At 44.3% G+C, this 20,658-nt stretch overlaps 2 protein-coding genes across 4 annotated transcripts in view; both read right to left on the bottom strand.

Moving 5' to 3' along the window:
- phf2 (PHD finger protein 2) overlaps positions 1-16,778 on the bottom strand; it is a 39,031-nt gene extending 22,253 nt beyond the window's left edge. For both annotated transcript variants that reach the window (XM_063215777.1, XM_063215778.1), the window contains exons 1-6: positions 16,109-16,778; positions 7,930-8,015; positions 6,794-6,908; positions 2,655-2,815; positions 1,779-1,920; positions 898-1,084 (exon numbers count right to left, since the gene is read on the bottom strand). In XM_063215777.1, coding sequence (XP_063071847.1) covers positions 898-1,084; positions 1,779-1,920; positions 2,655-2,815; positions 6,794-6,908; positions 7,930-8,015; positions 16,109-16,206 — 789 coding nt within the window. In that variant the 5' untranslated portion in view covers positions 16,207-16,778. The remainder of the gene's footprint in view (positions 1-897; positions 1,085-1,778; positions 1,921-2,654; positions 2,816-6,793; positions 6,909-7,929; positions 8,016-16,108) is intronic.
- A 642-nt stretch (positions 16,779-17,420) lies between these two features.
- The window catches only part of LOC134462651 (constitutive coactivator of PPAR-gamma-like protein 1 homolog), a 44,921-nt gene continuing 41,683 nt past the window's right edge, over positions 17,421-20,658 (bottom strand). For both annotated transcript variants that reach the window (XM_063215775.1, XM_063215776.1), the window contains exon 17: positions 17,421-19,639. In XM_063215775.1, the coding sequence (XP_063071845.1) occupies positions 19,184-19,639 (456 nt within the window). In that variant the 3' untranslated portion in view covers positions 17,421-19,183. The remainder of the gene's footprint in view (positions 19,640-20,658) is intronic.

The raw sequence follows: 20,658 nt of genomic DNA, 5'->3' as shown, positions 1-20,658 counted from the left end.
TACGACTACTTAATTATTTCCTCATCCTCCGTTAGATCACCTTTAGCAGATCGTACCAGACACACACTCCGTGGCCTGGCGGTGAGGGAGTCGGTCACAGAATAATAAGGTTGCAGGTTCGAATCCCATGAAATGGGTTTGAGTGAGTAATCTAATCCCACATTGCTCCAGGCACGGTCATACCAATACCCTGAGTCAAAGGCTCATTGAAGTATTAACAGTCACATGGTGCAACCACAGCTAATGCCACTATTGTGTTTGTGTGGATGAAATTATTGTTTTGGTTAAAAAAAGAACCTTGTTGTAGAATTATTTATTGTGCCAACTAAATAGTGACATTAGCTGTGGCTGCACCACTCGGACATCTGCTTTCTGAAACTGTGAAAACACTGGATAAAAGTGTTGACTTAGCCCAGTTACGTTATTAAATTACAATACACCAAGAGAAGCTGTACTCCTCTCTCTCTCCCTCTCTCCCTTTCTCTCCAGAAAAGTGTGACTGGATAATTAGTACTGTAGTACTGTGATAGTAACTGTGTGATGGGCAGTCATGGGTGAGCGGTTAGGGCGTCAGACTTGCATCCCAGAGATTGCCGGTTCGACTCCCGACCCGCCAGGTTGGTGGGGGGAGTAATCAACCAGTGCTCTCCCCCATCCTCCTCCATGACTGAGGTACCCTGAGCATGGTACCGTCCCACCGCACTGCTCCCCATGGGGCGCCACTGAGGGCTGCTCCCTTGCACGGGTGAGGCATAAATGCAATTTCGTTGTGTGCAGTGTTCACTTGTGTGCTGTGGAGTGCTGTGTCACAATGACAATGGGAGTTGGAGTTTCCCAATGGGCTTTCACTTTCACTTCACAAAAGTGTCAACTTAATGTAGCGTGACAAAAGATCACCTTTAGCACGTGGTACCAGACGGATGCGCCGCCGTTCTCGATGTGGAAGTCGGTGTAGCTGTCCTTGACGCAGATCAGGCAGTACTTGGTCACCTTGGGCTTGCCCAGCAGTGCGTCGTCCGGCCAGTAGTTCTCAACCCACGACAGCTTTCGCACGATTGCCGGGCTCTCCACGATCGTATCCATCCTTTTGGACGGGAGGAGAGGAAGGACAATTAGGGCAAAGATATGGCATATTCTTTTCTTGAATTCTGTCTGATATGGGCGTTTTCACAATGCTAGTTCAATTATTTGGTCCGCACCACCACTATACAAGGCAATTGCTGATATGTGCATTCATGGGGAGAGACGTAGCTAAATAAATAAAGTCAGATGCTTAGTATAAAATCCTGCTACGATTAGGTGTGTCACGGTATGAAAATTTAACCTCACAGTTATTGTAACCAAAATTAACACGGTTTCACGGTATCTCAGTTTTATCGCAGAAATTTTTAAAAGTTGTCTTGAATATGGTTAGAAAGCATCGATAGTCCAATTCAAACTGAAATAGTTCCAAAAAAGGAGTGTCCACTAAAGACAAAAATCCCTTGTTTAAAGGCACAATACATGAATCGCTCGTCATTCTGATTTCATGAAGAAGAAATTGACATTAGATGTTAGACAAAGGATGAGCGGTTGGAAAGGACCACGGTGTACAGTACAGTATGTTTTACATTTCAAGTGGTAATTATCATTGTCAGCATCTTTTTATCACGGTTCAACAGTATTTTGGTTACTGTGACACCTATAGCTACGATATTATAATTGGTGGAGAGACTGGTTGAATCCTTTGACACAAGGGAGAGGAAACAAACTGCATGGTGTGTAAGTGTCAGCATTACCTAGTATCTGAAAACTCCAGGTTGATGACGTTGAGTACTTTCTTCCTGTTTGTGCTATAGTAGTAATCCACAAACTCCTTCAGCTTCATCGTGCTGTTTGTTTGTTTGGTGACATCGACCACATCTACCGGGACATCTGGACCTGCACAGACAAACGGCACAATACAATTAAGAGAAACTGCAAGGGCGCGCGGAAACACACGCACACACACACACACAAACATTTGCACGCACGCACACACACACACACAACAGCAACAACAACAACACAATATATTGGCCTGTGCAGATGGCACAATACACACACACACTTACAGTAAGAGGACAAAGCAGACTGCATAGGGACTGTTCTGATACGGAAGGAGACAGTGGTGGGTACACTGGTGACATATTTCCAAAGCACTGGTTGCGGTGCTCACTCCTTATTGCAAACTCACAAGAAACTCTGGAAAGGCCATCATGTGATCTTGGCGTTCAATAAATGTTAAACTGCTGCCCTCTACAAGCTCTAACACGCTATTACACCAAAGCTATTCAAGCCACAGATGGAAGGGCTGGTGAAAACATAGGTATTATTATTCTGAGGAAAGGGTGTCAAGCCAGGCCCTATAAAAGCACACATTTTATTCCTAAATTAATATAGTGTATTTTTCCAGGTGTAAGGTAAGTGTCAACGTCAGAGTAGATTTTTAAAAAACAATAATTTAGAAAATGGAACAAGTGGAATAAATCATTTATTTTTAAAAGAATAGTTATTACTACTTGCTTAGTCAAGAAAGTTAGTTATAACATGACAGATGAAAAGAGGGAGAGATGAAGAGAAAGAGAAAGAGAAAGAGTGGGCTCCGACAAAAAGAAAATGCTGGGTTTTCTTACCGACATAGTTTTCCACGTCACTGACGTAGAAGGTGGGTGCAGGCATGGACATCCCCAGACCGTCCTTCTTCAGTACCAGGATGGGCTCGTTGAAGCCCTTCTCTTCCAGGTAGTCCATGGTCAGCTGGTTTCCCGCCACTTTGACCACCACATCCTCAGAACTGACACACAACAAACAAGCACATTGCACATCAATGGCCAACGAAGATACAACTGAAGGTGAAGATTGTGCACATCCCAGGAAAAGGTGCAGGACAAAGGCTGACTGTAGTTTCGAAGTGAGAGGTCAGCACACTTAAAATCTTTTTTGTTTTGTTTTATTATTTCATGGCTGGCGAAACAACAATGATACAATGACTTTTTTATTTGTCACATGCATCGCATTGATCAAAGAAACGCTGTGCTAATATGCAGACGGACAAAACTGTCCACAAGGAAACAGATCACCAGTGAAAATGGTTATCTGTAATGGCCATTCAGACCCATTAGTGTCAAGTTGTATGAATGGTACCGGCCTAATTACCAGGGTATGTAAACTTATGATGAAGCTTATTCGGATAGTTCCTGTTGTTATTATTTCAAAAGACTAAACACAGTTTTAGAAAATGGCTTCATTCAAACAAAACCCATACGCGATATGTGTTATTATTCATTTTCTCTGAAAAATGGCTACAAAACGTTCTAATTGGGTATGTTAACATATGAGCAGTACTGTACCTAAGTGTCCTTTTGATGCAGAGACACCTCTATGACACTGCTGCACACAGCACTTTCCGTCTAAAGTGATGAGCCTTCTGGCTTCAGGGGAATGTGTTTATAAAGTGAATGGTGGCTGTTTAACCTGTTTTCCCCTAACGCTATGCTGGAGCGCCCTCTTGTGACAGTCAACGAAACTCCAAAGTTGTACATAGGTAATTTGGGAATAGAGTAGAGTATCATTTATTAATCCCTAGGGAAATTAAGGTGTCAGGAATTTGACACTGGAAAATGGATATGGTGTGTATTTTCAAAATCTTGCAGAATCTCAATTTTCAAAAGGTTAACATATTCCATAGAGGTTATACGTATAATGTACTATTTAAATGTGGCTTCTGATCTCTGCAATACAACCAAGCTGGGTATATATATATAAAATGCAACTGGGGGGGGGGGAGAGAGAGAGAGAGAGAGAGAGAGAGAGAGAGAGAGAGAGAGAGAGAGAGAGAGAGAGAAATGTGCACACACCACACGAGTGCGCACGTGCTGGACCAAAAAGATTAAACTGTTACTGCATGTGTCTGAGCTGAGGAGGGTACAATCTACACAGTAATCATATCATCATATATTAGTATAATAATAATAACAACCTACAGTTCAAATGTTACATTGTGATATCAAAATGTCCTTCACTTCCTTTGGGACCAATAAAGTATCTCAAACTCCACTACCACTAAACCAGTTGGGGTGTACTGCATGTGACTCGGCAACAGTGATATTGTATTACATTTTCCAGAGCCTTCTATCCAAAGCAGCCTACAGACAAGGACATAATCAGCAGCATGCAATGTGTGAGTAGGCCAAGCAGCCAAGTCATGAAGGGGATCACGAAGCCCTCTTGACTTTCAGGGGTTTAATCATTCAGGGTTTCAATAAATGAGAACAAATTTAATTCATACGTGAGACAAAACAACAAAATCCAAGGCTCACATTACACACATTATCTATTTGAAAGGATCCGTTCTGCCAATTTCAATATGCTGCTCTATTGCTCATGCTACCCTTGACTTGTCAGTACCCGGTGATGCTGCATTTTTCGGCTCAGCCCTTTCCGAGATCTGAGCTAATGAGGGCAGATTTTGTTTACATTTTAAAAATTCTTAACATAGGCTAATCCAAATATTTTCCCAAAAGGTATTACTGTTTTCTATGTGTCTGCTGATGTAGCATAACCTTTTGGATGTTATTGGGAATAAATCAAGATGATTTTTTGAAATGTAAACAAACACCCGTCCCCATTACAATGACCAGGATCTCAGAAAAGGCTGGTAAAAAAAAATCTCAGGTACTGACAAGTCCAGGGTAATGTGAGCATTACAACTGCATGTTGAAATTGGCTGAACTTATCTGAGTATTTGTGACATGAACGCCTTTCATGTAATTTCATGCAGCACGGTATGGGGGTTGTCACCACCAAGTTTACATAAAAATATGTGTCCTGTAGCCCCTTAACACACACCGTATTGTAATAGTCACTCTAAAAGTGTACCACCATACTGCTATGCCACTGTGACAATGCAAAGGGGGCTTTAGTAATACATTAAGATGTGGTCATTGCCATTCTGGTAATGCTGATTTATAACAGAGGCTGTGTCTTAAGGTTGGAGGTTGGAAACAGCTGCTGTCGTGGATGTGTCTGGAGCAGGCTAGGGTAGTGGACACAGTACGACACATAAACATAAAATCTACTTGTTGAGGTGTAGTGTGTGTCTCCAGATCAGGCCAGGGTGTAGTACGCTGGGGAATGTACAACATAAAATCATCTACATAATCTACTAGTTGAGGTGTACAGTGTAGTGTGCTCGAGACTCCAGACTTAACTCAACTCGAGGCTTTCTCAAATTGACCTAACTTACAAATTCCATACAGCAGGGCAACTTACTTTTTTAAAATTTAACTGGCTGCAGTGTTTTATAGTGTAAACTAGTTGAGGTGTGGTGCATGTGTGTAAGGCAGGTTTGGGTGTGACATATAATCCTAATCTACAAAACTAGTTGAGGTGTGGTGTGTGTGTGTGAGGCAGGTGCGGGTGCTATGCCTGGGGAAGGTGTGACATACTGTTTAATCCTAATCTACTAGACTAGTCGCGGTGTAGTGTGTGTGAGGCAGTCTTGGCTGTGATACCTAGTGTGACATGTAATCCTAATCTACACTATCTGTGGTGTGGTGCATGTGTGTGAGGCAGGCTTGGGTGTATACCTGGGGAAGGTGTGTGGCATGCTGTATAATCCTAATGAACTAGATTAGTTGAGGTGTGGTGCATGTGTATAACAGGCAGGCTTGGGTGTGACATACTCTATAATCCTAATCAACTAGACTAGTTGATGTGTATAGTGTGTAAGGCAGGATTTGCTGTGATACCTGGGGAAGGTGTGACATATAATCCTAATCTACAACATTATTTGAGGTGTGGTGCATGTGTGTGAGGCAGGTTTGGGTGTAAGGTGTGACATGCTGTATTATCCTAATGAACTAGATTAGTTGAGGTGTGGTGCATGTGTATAAGGCAGGCTTGGGTGAGACATACTGTATCATCCTGATCTACAAGACTAGTAGAAACATATTGTGTGTGTAAGGCAGGCTTGTGTGCTATACCTGGGCAAGGTGTGACATAATCCTACTCTACTAGACTAGTTGAAGCATATAGGGTTTTCACACCTGGTCCCATTTAAGTGAAATCAGACCTGTGACTCAGCATTTTCTCAGCATATATGAACGCTTCAAACTGTAACCAGACCCGTTGGAAGTGAACCGTGCTGAGACCTTTATAGATGTGGTCTTAGTATGGTTCGCTTATGAATTCTGACAAGTTACACTTGTGAGGTGAAATTACAAAAGGAGGGCTCTAGGGCCGTATGTGACTGACACACCATAAAATGACCAGAAAGATCAGCCAGTTTCTTTTTGTAATACACTCACAATATGAACAAAAACAGAATTGAGTCGGTTCACGTTTTGGTCCACTTAAAGAGGACTGAGTTCTTAAAGAGGTCTAAAGCAAGGCTCAAACTACACGACTCCCGATTGTGTGCCCGATTTTGACGTCGGTTTGCACCGCACAATAGAATCGCAACTGTCAATCTCATCCCTGCTCGCAACCACAGAGACAATGCCCGACGTTCTATTTCCAGTCGCAAATACCAAACAGTGTTTGATTTCTCCAATTTGCGATCAGTGACTCTTGGAGCTGGCAAAATTCCATCTTACAACAAGGAAAATCTTGCCCGACAATCGCTTGCGATGGTCCTGGGGGGCAACGTTCCACCGATTGTCGCAAGGGGGGGTTTTCAGCCGAGAATCGGGCCGATAGTTGTGTAGTTTGAGCCAGGCTTAAGTGTGAAAATGTCCATAGTGTGTGTGTAGGACAGGCTTGGGTGCTGTACCTGGGGAAGGTGCGGCTGCGGAGCTCCTTGATGAACACCTGGCTGCCGTTCTGGACGGCCCGTACGTCACCACCCTGTCCCGTGTCATGCTTGTTCCAGTTCTTTTTCTTTTTCACTGCAGGCAATAGAGGAGGGAGAACTCATCTTTCAAACCATAGCCAGTTTATCTACAGTGTGTCAAACTGTTTAAAGTGATATCCAATTCCCAGAAACGTGTGCAGTGCATGCACACACACACACGCGCGCGCAAACGCACACATACACACAAACACATCTGGGTGGCACTTAATTCATGAAATGTTGTAAGTTCAGCCCAGCCGTGGCTAAATCGGCTAGGCACTTGACTTCTACACCGGCGACCAGGGTTCGATTCCCGCCTAAGGTCACTTGCCGAACCCTTCCTGTCTCTCTCCCCGCAAATTTCCTGTCACAACTTCACTATCCTAAGGCAGAAAAAGCCCAGGAAAATACATTTAAAACAACATGTGATTATGTTGCACTTTGTACTGGAAAAAGACATCTATTACATGTAATAATCATTTCCCCCAATTTAAAAAAAATAATGAATCCTATCCAATTCTGAAACTACTGTATTAGAGTTGCAATATATTAAAACCTTGTGCATGCCACCAACTGATAAATGCCCCCAATTGATACGTACATGCAATGCAAACCATGCAAATTCAACACAATACAAATCATACTACAAAATAAAAAATTGGTTGACACTAAAAAAAATCTTAAATGAGGGAAATGAGAGGTCACTTTTATACCATGTGTGCCATATGAGGAATCACACATACACATTCCATCTACAATATGTATATGTTGTGCTTTACATGGACTGTGGATGTGTGCCTTAGGGGAAATAATATGAGCCCATTCTACATTATGTGCCATTACACCACCATTTCCATATATGAATCATTTTGTCATTTTCTTCTTATATATTTAATTTTTTGTACACACACACAATGCAATACAATAAAGTGCCCCTGGTCTTCTCCTTATCACCACAGGCCCCTGAGAAGGAAACACCTGCTGAAAAGCATTGCAGCCCGACCACATAACATGCATATCAGCACCACCTGGAGCACGACCAACCAGAGTGTCAGGGCAGGTGGAGAGAGACTTACACGTGGACTTGCCGTGGTCCTTCTCACAGTTCGGACAGTGGTAGATGTCGATGTCAGGCGCTTCATCCTCATCCACTCCAACACAGCTGTGAAATAAAGAACAAGAATACCATTACCAACCATTACCAACAACACAATTACCCACAAATTAAACATTTCAAATATAAGATTTTTTCACTGGTGAACTGCCTTTAGATATTTTTTTTTGTCCTTTTGGCTTTATTCATGACAGTACAGTGCAGATGGTGGCAGGAAGCAAGCTGGGAGAGAGAGACGGGGAAGGGTTAGCAAAGGACCCGGGCAGGAAATCGAACCCAGGTCGGCCGCATAGCAAACCAGTGCCCTACCATATGCGCCACGGTAGGACCGATGAACTGCCTTTAATGTATAATCAACGACTTTCAAACTGTGACCAATGTGGTGTTTAATAAAACTAGGCTGCTCCCATATCGAAACCAGTTCATGTTGGAAGCAGCCGTAACTATGATAATGATTGGCATTAATCTGCTCATTTGAAGTATGGACCCTTGGACTGCCGACTAAGAGCCAGCAGATTGACACAACTGGGTCATACTAGCGTGTTTGGGGTGTATTAGGCAGACGGGACATACATAAATGCATCCAGTTAAACCTGATGTTGTTAGGCAGCACTTGTCGAAAATGCTGCAGCGAGAAAGGCAGGGGACTTATCACAAGCATGAGATTACTCAAGAAAGACGACATGTCCAAATGGCCCCCCCACTGCTACAACTGCAACCAGCACATATGGCAGGCAGTGCATGCCTGGATGTCCATGTCACATTCCTTCCACAAGGAGGCGTCCGTTGTCCGCCACCCAAACAACGGAGGGATATTAAATTGGGAGTTTCCAGAGTGGGATTCTCTCCAAGGGCGGCGTTTTACTAGCCTACGCCACAGCGCTGGACCCTCCCCCCTCTCTTGTGGCGTCAAATGAGGTTGTGGGTGGTGTACAGTATTGCGAGTAACATTACTGAATCATGAAGCATTTTCGGCATGCTCTGTTTTTCCCAGGGCCATGCCAGAAGACTCGACTCACCCCCCCTAACTGCCTTGTGCAAGTTGAGGTCACTCCTTCAAAAACATGAAAACATGTTTCACTGCACCAACTCTGTGTCTGTAGTGGTTTCCCTTTTGGACTCCTCTCACTCTACTCTATGTTCTTTTCTAGTTCTCTTCTTCGCTCTCTATTCTTCTAGTCCATCAATATCTCCCTTCACCCAACTCTTCCTTTTAATGTTCATCTTTCTCTTTCACTTTCGGTCTTTTCTCTTCCTGCCTTTCAATCCCTTTATCCCATTTACTCTGTCTCTCTTTCCCGCCCCAGACACACAGCCAAACACTGACGCACACACTGCCTGTCTGTTATCCCTCTAGGCTTCCTTAATCTCCTCCCTGAAACACCCCCAAACAACACCCCCACCTCTCCAACCCCAACCACCACCCCCCTGAGGCGCCATACAGGAGCACAGGAGATGTGCGGGGCGATATGGGGGGGGGGGGCGGTTGAGCTGACACTGCTACCTACCACCACTACCACCACCACAGGCAGTCTCAGCCTCAGTCGCAGCCATGAGCAGTCTCTCTCTCTCTATCTCTCTCGCAGGTTGCCACCGGCTATACAGCTCCTACCGTCTGCTTTGCGCTCACCCAGACTGGTGTAGTGATACGCAGGCCGGTCAAAACCAGGAAAGATTTAAAAAAACAGGTGATTGCCTAGGGCCCCCAGCTGAAAGGGGCCCCCCTGGTAATAACTGGTTATGCTCTTGTATTCAAATGACAACCAATGGCAACTTTATGAGTGAAGCAAAAGCTCCCTAAATTCACTGACTGAAAAAGTGTGATGATATAAAGAAAGAAAGAGAAAGCCCATTGGGAAACTCCAACTCCCATTGTCATTGTGACACAGCACTCCACAGCATACAAGTGAACACTGCACACTGCACACAACGAAATTGCATTTATGCCTCACCCGTGCAAGGGGGCAGCCCTCAGTGGCGCCCCATGGGAGCAGTGCGGTGGGACGGTACCATGCTCAGGGTACCTCAGTCATGGAGGAGGATGGGGGAGAGCACTGGTTGATTACTCCCCCCACCAACCTGGCGGGTCGGGAGTCGAACCGGCAACCTCTGGGATGCAAGTCTGACGCCCTAACCGCTCACCCATGACTGCCCACTGACTATCCAAATCTCTCTGGAGGGGGCCCCTCCCAAATAGGCTGAAGAAGGGGAAAAAAATCTCCATCTTTGCCTAGGGCACCCGAATACTTATCAAACGGCCCTGGTGATATGGTCACAATCAGGGGAGTCGACAGGGGGTGGGGACAAAGGGGTCTGTCATCCTGGGTCCAGGCAAAGGTGGTGCCCAAATTAGTTCCTCATTACATTGCATGTATTGATGGGAGGGCCCTTTCCTACGATTTTGTCCCGGGCCCGGCCAAAGCTGTCAGCGGCCCTGGCCACAATCTCAGTGGTCCCCACAGCTAGCCCTTCCCTGTTTTGCACTCCACCCCAAACCCAACCCAACCCAGTCTGCTCGGGCCTGGCCCTGGCCCACTTCCTCAGGAGTCTTTTATTTGAAAATGAAAAATACATGACACTGCCGTTGTCGAGAGGTTACGTAACACAAAAGGCACAGCGCAAGCAAAGCCATCACTTCCTTTCTCTCTCTCTCTCTCTCTCTCTCTCTCTCTCTCTCTCTCTCTCTCTTTCTCTCGCTCACTCTACCGTCTCTTTCCCATTCTCTCACTCTCTGTTTCTCTCTCACTCGTAACGCATCACTGCCCATTCGCATCCTCCCGTGTTGCTGGTGTGGGTGTTGGACTGGGTGAACCCCACATCCTCACCACCCCACCACACCCCCACCAGGCCGCTCCCTCCCCCTCCCCCTCCCTCCCTGGAATGACCTTCAAGGCTGCCAGGTCTGCTGCAGGCCTTTCTGCCCCTCTGTGTTTCTCTCTCTTTCTCACTTTCTCTCTCTCTGTTTTTCTGTGTGTGTAGTGTGTCTCTTTTTCTCTATCTGTTTCTCTCGCCCTGGCAAGGAAGGCTCTTTTTGTGCACGCGCCATGCAACAACCGCCAAACGACACACACACACGCCATCGCATCTTCCAGGCCAAGCCCAAAGCTGCATGTCTCCCTCCCTGCCTGCCTGCCTGCCTCTCCGTACCTCCCCAGCTCGGCCGCCACTGCCTTGTGGTGCTTGTCCTCCATTATTTATGCCTACTTAACAGCGTTAGGTTCGGGGCTGCCGTACGGTCACACACGACACACCCCCCTACCTCCCTCCCTCCCTCCTCGCAGTGTGCCTGATACGCTGAACATGTCATTTGGCCAACATGTCACACCAGCAGCGCCGTTTTAAGTACACTGCAATGATTAGGGGGAAATAACGGATTCGTTTTGTCACTGGCTGACGGCTCTTGCCGTTTGCGCTTGTGTTCGAGGCCGAGCTACATCAGTTTGTCTACAAATGGCAAATGTCACTGTTATCTGTACGCAGCATGGATGAATAAAATATTAAACGATTGAAAAAAAATGAAAGAATGAAAGAAATGATTGATTAATTGGAAAAAAGTATGAATAAATGAATGAATGAATGAATGAATGAATGAATGAACAAAAAATGCACAAAAAAAGAGTAAACATGAGTAAAACACAAATGGACAGAACATAACAGAATGGACAGACACTCAAAGAAAATAAATAAAATATTAGGACTAGGTAGGTGAGAAGGCGGATAATGACGGTCATGACGGCAGAGGGTAAACACAGGAGGGGCCGAGGTCCCCAGAGAGCACCGCCCGCCACCCCCCAACACACACACACACACACACACACACGCACACACACACACACACGCGCACAAAAGAGGGAATCCTGCTCCGAGTTCCTAGACAGGTCCTGGGGGGATGTGCCTCTCTCCATGAATTATGCAGCTGATTGATAAAACACTGGGACCGGCCACAATTAGGCAGAGAGAGAGAGGGGGGGGGGGGAGAAAGAGAGATGGGAAGAGAGAGAGAAGGAAGGGGGAGAGAGAGAAAGGGAAGGAGGGGATAGAGACAGAAAAGGTGGTTGTGTCTGGAGGAGAGAGAGAGAGAGAGAGAGAGAGAGAGAGAGAGAGAGAGAGAGAGAGAGAGACAGAGACAGAGACAGAGAAGGAGGGGAGAGAGACAGAAAAGGTGGTTGTGTCTGGAGGAGAGAGAGAGAGAGAGAGAGAGAGAGAGAGAGAGAGAGAGAGAGAGAGAGAGAGGAAGGGGTGTGTCTGTCTCTGGAGCGAAGGAGAGAGAGAGAAAGGGAAAGGGAAAGAGACAGAGAAGGGGTGTGTGTCTGACACAGAAAGCACAAGTGGCCGTGTGTGTGAATGACAAGGAATCTACATCCACTGCACTATTCAAAGATGATGATGATGATGATGATGATGATGATGATGATGCAATCAAAACAAAGACCAAAACACCAGGGGAATACCATGGCAAAGTCAATTGAACTTGCCCTGAAAGATTAGGAATTAGCGTTCATATTGATGAGTGGAGCGATGTTCAAGACAATAGCCCTATAATAAGGCTCTAATAAGCAAGGCAATAATGTGTAATGACCATGTTGTTTCCGCGCAGGTCAGACAGGGTCTAGGCCAGGAATCCCCAACCTTTCTGGGTCAGAGGGCAACCAAGGCCTACCCCAGGGCGACTGAGAGCTACCCGAGGGCTACTTTTGTTCAAAATCCTCTGGTGTCTTGACATCATTACCCAAATCACAATAGATTGAATGATAATTCGCTTATAAATTATAAGGAAATATTCGTTATAGACTCTCATATTGAAATTAAGGGAAGCATTATGTGTGACTAAAATCTTTTAGTCGTGACTGTTTATTAAAATCCTTGGTGGGCACCTCAGAAGCCCCTGGAGGGCTACCTGGCGCCCGTGGGCACGCCTGGTCTAGGCATTCCCTTTGATGGGGCTACTGCAGTGCTTCTTGACCTTGCTAGAGGTAACACATCTAAATTGTGTCATTTGTCATAAATATCCATCAGCATCTTTCACTTTCTTATGGTGAAGCATAAAAGGAATGTGTGAAACGATGAATGCCAAAACAATACCCATGCACCTGGCAAACCAGGGGTGTGCTTCTTGAAATCATAGCTGTTAGCCAGTTAGCAACTTGGGTAGTTGCCAATGGGAAAATTGCATTGACAACTTCAAAGTAGCTAACATAGTAAGCAACTATGGTTTCAAGAAATGCACCCCAGAAGTGACAAACATGCCGCCATGGGACCCCTGAGACTGACTCACGGCAAACCCCAAGTTATCGAGCACTGGGTGGCTGGGAGTTAACGCCAGGCTGTGTAATGACAGCACATCATCAAAGACCTCTTTATTAGACTGGGAGATGGCTGCGCCCCGTCAAGATCAAGATGTCACACGCCGTCCTGGAAAATTGTCCAGCTGGGGGGACGGGGTCGCCTCGCCGTGACTTATTACGGCGGCGGCATCTCTACAACAGACAGCGTTGAAATCGAGTCTGATTACTTTTGACTGAAGATAAAATGCTGACTCAGCGTGAGCGAGCACACACACACCATCGCTCTCTCTCTCTCTGTGTGTCTCTCTCTCTCACACACACACACACACACGAGCTGTCAGGGGGGAAAGCGAAGCGTGAGCCCACCGCCGTGCCAAGACAACCTGCTGCCGCACGCCACCAGAGAGAGACAGGTGATGTCATCACTCACGACCACGCCACTGCAAAATACTGCACACTCCAATACAAACACAGCACTTGGACAGTAACATAGGCTAGGCTAGTGTGTGTGTGTCTGTGTGTGTGTGTGTGTGAAAGGGAAGCTAGCATGACAGGCTGTCTAGGATGAGATCTTATCTCTGTGTCATGATAGTAAAGGCTGGGTGTGAGTGTGTGACTCAGGAACCCAGAAGCACATGTGTACTAGTACTGTATAAAGTGTTGTGGCGCACACTCTGCTGGCATGCTGCACACATGCACAATTTTCCATGGAGAAATGGCACATGTGGATGCACCTGTGCAGATGGATGGATACACGCGCACGCACACACACACAGGTGCAGAATAATGCAACCACTCTACGCAACACACAGGTGCAGACTAATGAAAGCGTTTTATGCTACCTACAGTAGATAAGCAGAAACCAGTGTCTACTGTACGAAAGCTGGGCATCATCAGGCAAAACGTGTCAGACACGTGTTCAGTAGGCTGCTGGCAGCAGACGCATATCACTAGTGATGGGCTACCTCCTGCAAGGAAAACAACAGGGTAGCCTACTGTAAAAATGAAGTGACATTGCATGGCATAGCCTTGAAACAGAGCCTGGAGTGCGGAGGAGACGTTAGAGCCGCCAGAGAGGTTTCAGACAGGTGAAAGAGAGCAACTGTTGTGTTCGTATGTTTTACGCATTGTGCCTGTCTGGGGAGTTTGCTAATAATAGCTCGTTCTGCACAAATCCGTTTGCGCACGAGATACACTTGGATAAAAGTGACCTCAACGGTTAAAACAATAGATGAATATGGCTCGGTATAACATCTGTTAACAAGCGACTGGCAAGTACAGTTCATAACAAAGAGACAATTCCAGGGAGAGTATATTTGGGTTAAAAAAAAGGCACCAGACGACGACAGCGATGGTTACTATCAAGGAGAGATATGGTTACTATCAAGCACTTTGCTCGCTATGCCAATTCACCTGCACGTGATCATTTATAACTTTGGAAGTCAGTTTGCCACGATTCCTTGAAGTCAAACCAGGATGCAAGAAGACCGGGAAAAGTTCTTGGGAGGTTCTTGAGTGCACGTCCGTGGGACTACAAACATTATCACATTATAGCGTCTACCTAGCTTATGGCATGGAGGTACACAGACATAACCTGTCTGAAAACATCTGAAATCAACGAGCAATCCGAAATGGATCAATCAGACAGCCTCGATAACAGAGCAAAACATTTACAATGGCAATAAATCACTGAGCTCTCACGTTAGACAAAACGCTAGCTGTAAAGCCCATGTTTTGCGCTTGTAAGTAAATAATTACCATTGCAAGTTCAACGAGAACTACACTAATTGGTTTCATCTAAGATTAGCACATCACCGAGAACACTTAGGATGCAATAAACTGATTTTAGCCAAGAAAGGGGTTTAAATGCCTATCACAAATTATTTTCCAAGACGCGTAAAGGGTTAATGTTAAACGCGCGTAAATATCCCAGTCACTGGGGTGAAACGCTTGTTCTCCGTTTGAATTTATTAGGTTAATACCAAAAGACTTACAAAAGATGTTTAGAGCGCTTGCAAACGTATTAACCCCCAAGCGACATGTAAATGAAAAATTTAACGTCTGTGTTAGAACTAAGGACCCTGAAAGGGTCGAACTGGTCAACTTGCATTATTGCGGCGGGCTAACTAATTTGCTATGAGCTGTCAGAATGACATCGCTTCAGAGAATCCAGCGTCTAAAATATAAACTGAAGGATCACGCACTTCTTATGTCGAAGGTTTGTGTGATTACAATCGTAGTGGTCCACCTTTGGGCAACTATTATTCACAAAACCCATTTCCCTCTATGACATGGCTCCAGCCTGCAATGTCTAGCACAAGCAGGCTATTATTCAAACTGGATACCCTTTCAACTCTCGATGTTCTGCGTAAAGCATTTGTACTGGTTCCATTTGGACGGAACAATGTAACCTTACATACGACGTAGACGTCCCCAGAAAGACGGGGACAAAAAGTCCAAACAAAAGAAGGAAAAATGAATCTGGACGGTTGTGCTCTGCGAGTGGGGCTATGCTCGCAGACACCCACTGATCTCCCCGCTAACGACAACGGCACACGGCCAATATGGAACAACAAAATTACGCGTAAATACGCATCTGACGCGCCAGTTGTTATTACACGTTAATATCTACATGATAATTACTTTGTTGTTGACAAAATGTTTTGTTGTTCACAAAAAATGTCTCAACCAAGCCAGCTAAATATAACTCCGCCTTCTTCTTCAAGCGGCCTCGCTCTTTTGGCAATACAAATGTAGCCAGTGAATGTGCAACATACACAGTCTAAACCGCCTAACGCGGTACAATCAATATTGTGCAAAATAACAGATAAGTACACAATGTATTCATGTGCTTACCTCCCGTGGAACCAGTCCTTACAAGCATCACATTCGATCATAAACTGGGTTACGTCGTAAGGTAATCTGCAGATGCAATATACTGGTACAGTCGCCATGTTAGATCAATTCACAACAACGCCGGAGAGACGGGGGCAGCAGGAACCCTCCTGCAACAAAATAGCAATATGAAGATCTTCAGAAAGCTCGCTGTTCCGCTGGACATGTATTCACACCCAAGTCCATTATAAATCCGTGGTTGCATCAAAATCACGATGAAGACGAAATGCCGATGATGTTGAGTTTCCTAAAGTACATTAATCCATGCTTGCCCCCTGGTGACTGCACAGTAACGAGACTTTCATAAACCGTAAGAAAATGTATCCTTTCATTGTAATATTGTTACGTCAGCTTGTAAGACGAAATTCACCCTCTCAAATCAAAATGAATGAATCTCATTAACACTGCAGCTGTTTCACAGGGTATCCCGGGACGATACGAACGACAAGAAAATTTCACCACTGGGGAACTCCGCGGTCGACACCGAGGCTTTAGCATGCTTTGATAGTAAAGAATCGAAGCGATGTGAAGCCTCCTTTAGTGTTATCTGCGTGACATCATTTGCCATATGGATGCGTGACACTTTCTACACGCCATTTCAATCGCCGTGCAAATTATTTATCAATTGTGTGGGGAAAAAATAACAAAGGATTGTATTTAAGGCATCATTATTGAATTCTTAATTTATTATTTTAATCAACCATAGTTTAAAAATATTTAGGCTTGGACTGTGCACAAAACATATTGGGAAAATAAAATGCATAGCCTGTCATTTGTAGGCTAAGTGTGCAGTCAATCATTTATAACATATATTAATATACATTTTATTTATTACCATTTTGTTTTGTCTGGTGTTTGCATGCTGTAATGCAATAGCCCTTAGATTATTTAAAAGCATTTCGTTGATATCAAATTGACTACCAGTCACCGTTAGATTAGTCTATTTATTATTTTCCTTTCCCAACTGTTAGGATACGGGCCGAGCCCAACCCAAATGCGTTCTAGGATTTGAAAAGCTTGGGTGTACAAGAGGTGCGTAGTCTTCCAGTAGGTGGCAGGCTCAATCGTTTAAATGTAAACGTCACAAGCAGCTTTTAGTTCATGAACCTAGTGTAGGCCTGCTGTAGTGTAGCGCGAGGGCGCTATTCCAGTCAAGAAACCCAGTCTAATTGTCTGGTTACATAACACAACCCATAGTACAGTCTGGAGATATTCTAATACTATAATGTGGAAACAACACATTTACCCGGAATAAAATGCCATACAAAGAGGATTATACTAAAAGAATAAAGACTTTTATTAAGCATTGTAAGTTGCATTCAATTTCCTTCAAATAACACCACACCACAATCCATCAACAATCACTCAAACCCCAACAGTAGTTCATTCTTGTACAATCCATGAGTTAGGAAGAAACTCCCATCAACTTACATCAAGGTAACCTATTTAGTCTTGCGGGCTGGGGACTGGGAAGTACACCATATTTCTGACCACTAATGTGCAATGAAAAGCATCAGGAGGATTAGATGGAGAAAAGTTAAGTAATGATTCTCATTTTAAACGTACAATAAGAATCTCTCTCTTTTTTTCGCTTCAAAAACACTAAAAGTAAACATTGAAAATGATTACAGGTTTACTCGCTTATGCTAATATTCTGAATGGTGGGATCAAGCATGTGGCCAACTCGATTCCAGCTACGAAAGAGAAAGGGGGGTCTTTTAAAGATCAAAGCTTTTTTTCTGAGGTTTTTGTTAACTTTTTTTCCCAGAGAGATGTGCTAATATGAATGCAGAAAACAGCAACAGAGAACAATAATGTATACAGTTATGAGTACACCAGGGTTAACAATATTTAAAAGTGGCTAGATAAACTTTTTTGTAACTTTTTTTGTTTTGATTAAATGCAACAGAGGTCAAAAAACCCACAAAATTTTAAAGGTTAGAGCAAATCAGTTACAGACTAAAACAGTTAACACCTTTTCATAGGACTATTACCGATTATCTGCCTTTTTTTAAATTTTGCAAATGGGCACAGGACTTGTAGAGATGGGAGAAAAAGGACAAACATGCATAACTACACACCGTTTTTAAATTGTGAACCATGCAGAGTTTAGCTGAAACAGTAGTACTAAGGTTCTACATCCGATTCAAGAAACCACGTTGCTCAATGATCACAGATGCATGGATAAAGTTTGGACACACATCAAAAGAAAAACCTATATTGTTTTTTATCTCTTTTATTTATCGATAACTTTGCATCTCTGCGTGATTTTAAGTTTCGAAAAGAACGTTTCTTGACATGTTACTTATAGACCTAAAAGTTATGTCGATGAATCCATCTGAACTTAAGATGCTGTATTTAACCTACATTTACTTAAAGTTTTAAAAACTTTCTGCACATTTTTTAAAACAAAATAAAACCCACAATGGTGATCAATGTGAGAAATGTTTCAGTGTAGTTTTCTTTTTTGCCTTTCCTTCGTAAGTTTACCTTGTCAAAAAAAAAGCTTTTATTGTGACAAAATCAATTACAATGGCAAATATATATGGTGCCACGTACTGAAAAACTCTCTCAAACTATGTCTTTCAGACTGCCAAATGAGAAGTCGATCTTCAGCTTCAGTACGTCAAGAGAAATCAAAGAAATTTAAACATAAAATGTCTGTGTAACCAGTGAGACATGTAGATATCAGTAAGTTGGGAGCGGTTTTGGTGTTCTACTCCATGTTACTGGTTGTATTTCCTATAGACCTGGTAGATTTTGTCATTTTGTTACTAAACCAAGAAAAGTCATCGTAGCTCATGTTTTACTTGCTGACAGTGAAAGAGGGATTTTCATTTTCAATTTTCATCATCATTTAAGTCCTCACATTCTCTTATCTTGTGTTTTTTTCTATCTTGTTTCAAGAGGAAAAATTATGCAATTCCAACTGCAGCCTTTCCCATCCTTCCAGATATTCCTAACCTAACTCTGAACCCTCCCCCCCTCCATCCATCCTTCACCCTCTCTATAAAAATAGGTTTTCTGTTTGTATTTTCACTCTTCTGTTTTCAAGACGGCGGGGCCCTCGTCTCGAAGGGCCACCTCGCCGTCTGTGTTTAGTGCATTTAAGTGAGGATTAGTATTGCACATCTTAGAGTCACTGCTGAAGGCACTTTCGGCTGGGCTGGACTCGATGGCCTCGCTGGTGGAGGTGGCACTGCCGCCATCGTCGTCCGCTTTGCCGTTGAGCTGCTCGGCTTCTGCCCCGACACTGGGTCCGTCTCCGTCCCGTGCCTCCAGCCCGTTCTCGGCCACCGAGCTCTCCGGCGATACAGCGGGTTTGGCTGCAGGTTTGGGTGCGGATGCCGCTTTAGGTGTGGGGGCGGATGCCGGTGCAGGTGTGGCCACGGCTGGTTTGGCCTCCTCTGCCTTGTTGCTGGGCTTCTTGCGCTCCTTGGCTGTGGTGTCATTGGCTGTGGAGGAGGAGGAGGCGGTGTATGCAGGCTTGCTCTAGGAACCAAAGAGAAGACCGGAAACAAAAGGTTAAACATCTCAATTTCACTTTAGAAGAGTCTAGTATCTCTCCATCAGCAGGTCTGCATTAGCAAATGTCCAGTGTTTCCACTTCAGCAATGCTGAGGTGATTTTATTGACTGATCTTATCACCACTGTAATGCCAGTCTGTTTCTCTGTTGTGGGTATGTTCAATTACAATGAAGATGAGCATATAATTCATTTATGTATGTATGTATGTATGTATGTATGTATGTATGTATGTATCAGGGCTTAACACTAACACACGCCAGGTAGCCAAATGCGGGTGAAAGTCGGCGTTGGCTAGTAGATACCGAAGGTTCACTAGCCATTCTGGCGGGTCCGTTACTATTCTGAATGATGAGGCACCGCATTTTGTAGTTTTTTTCCACGGACCGTCTTTGCTACAAAAGCAATACAATGCGATTTCCGAGCCTACAATACCCATGAAGCACCTGTGTCACGTGTCACCTGTGTGTCATGCACGCCAAGAATCTGATAGAGCTACTAGTCTTGCGAAGAGGAGTGGCTGCGAGCTACCGGCATATCAGCGTGCGTTTAGAAATGTCACTGAAAACCTTATCGTGAAAATAAAGTAGCGAAGTTCATCTCAACTGACCTGTTTTGCGATCTGTCAGTAGTACAATACTTAGTAGTAGTGGACATTAAAATGACCAAGGCGAGAGGAAAACACGCCAGGCTGTCTTTTGAAAGTCTCGAGACTAAAGCGCAGTGATAAGACAAGGACACATGCGACATTAATAATGTTCGGTTTAAATTATTTTCTGATTTGCCTGTATGTCTTCATACCTTAATATTCCTCCATGTTTCTTGTGCTGTTGTTCCCGACTGTCAAACCGGGCTTAAACAACGCACAGTGTAGCCTTCCAGACTGCAAAGCATGTCTCTTGCCCGTTTCGCCTGGCGTCCGTTTGTAGGCTATTTTAAACAACTCAATATTAAACGAAATGAAAGGAAGTCGTAGCCCCTTCTGT

The sequence above is a fragment of the Engraulis encrasicolus genome, chromosome 14, assembly GCF_034702125.1.
Source record: "Engraulis encrasicolus isolate BLACKSEA-1 chromosome 14, IST_EnEncr_1.0, whole genome shotgun sequence".
NCBI lineage: Eukaryota > Metazoa > Chordata > Actinopteri > Clupeiformes > Engraulidae > Engraulis > Engraulis encrasicolus.
Note: the sequence above shows the minus strand (reverse complement) of the source record. Positions and strands in the feature narration are given on the sequence as shown.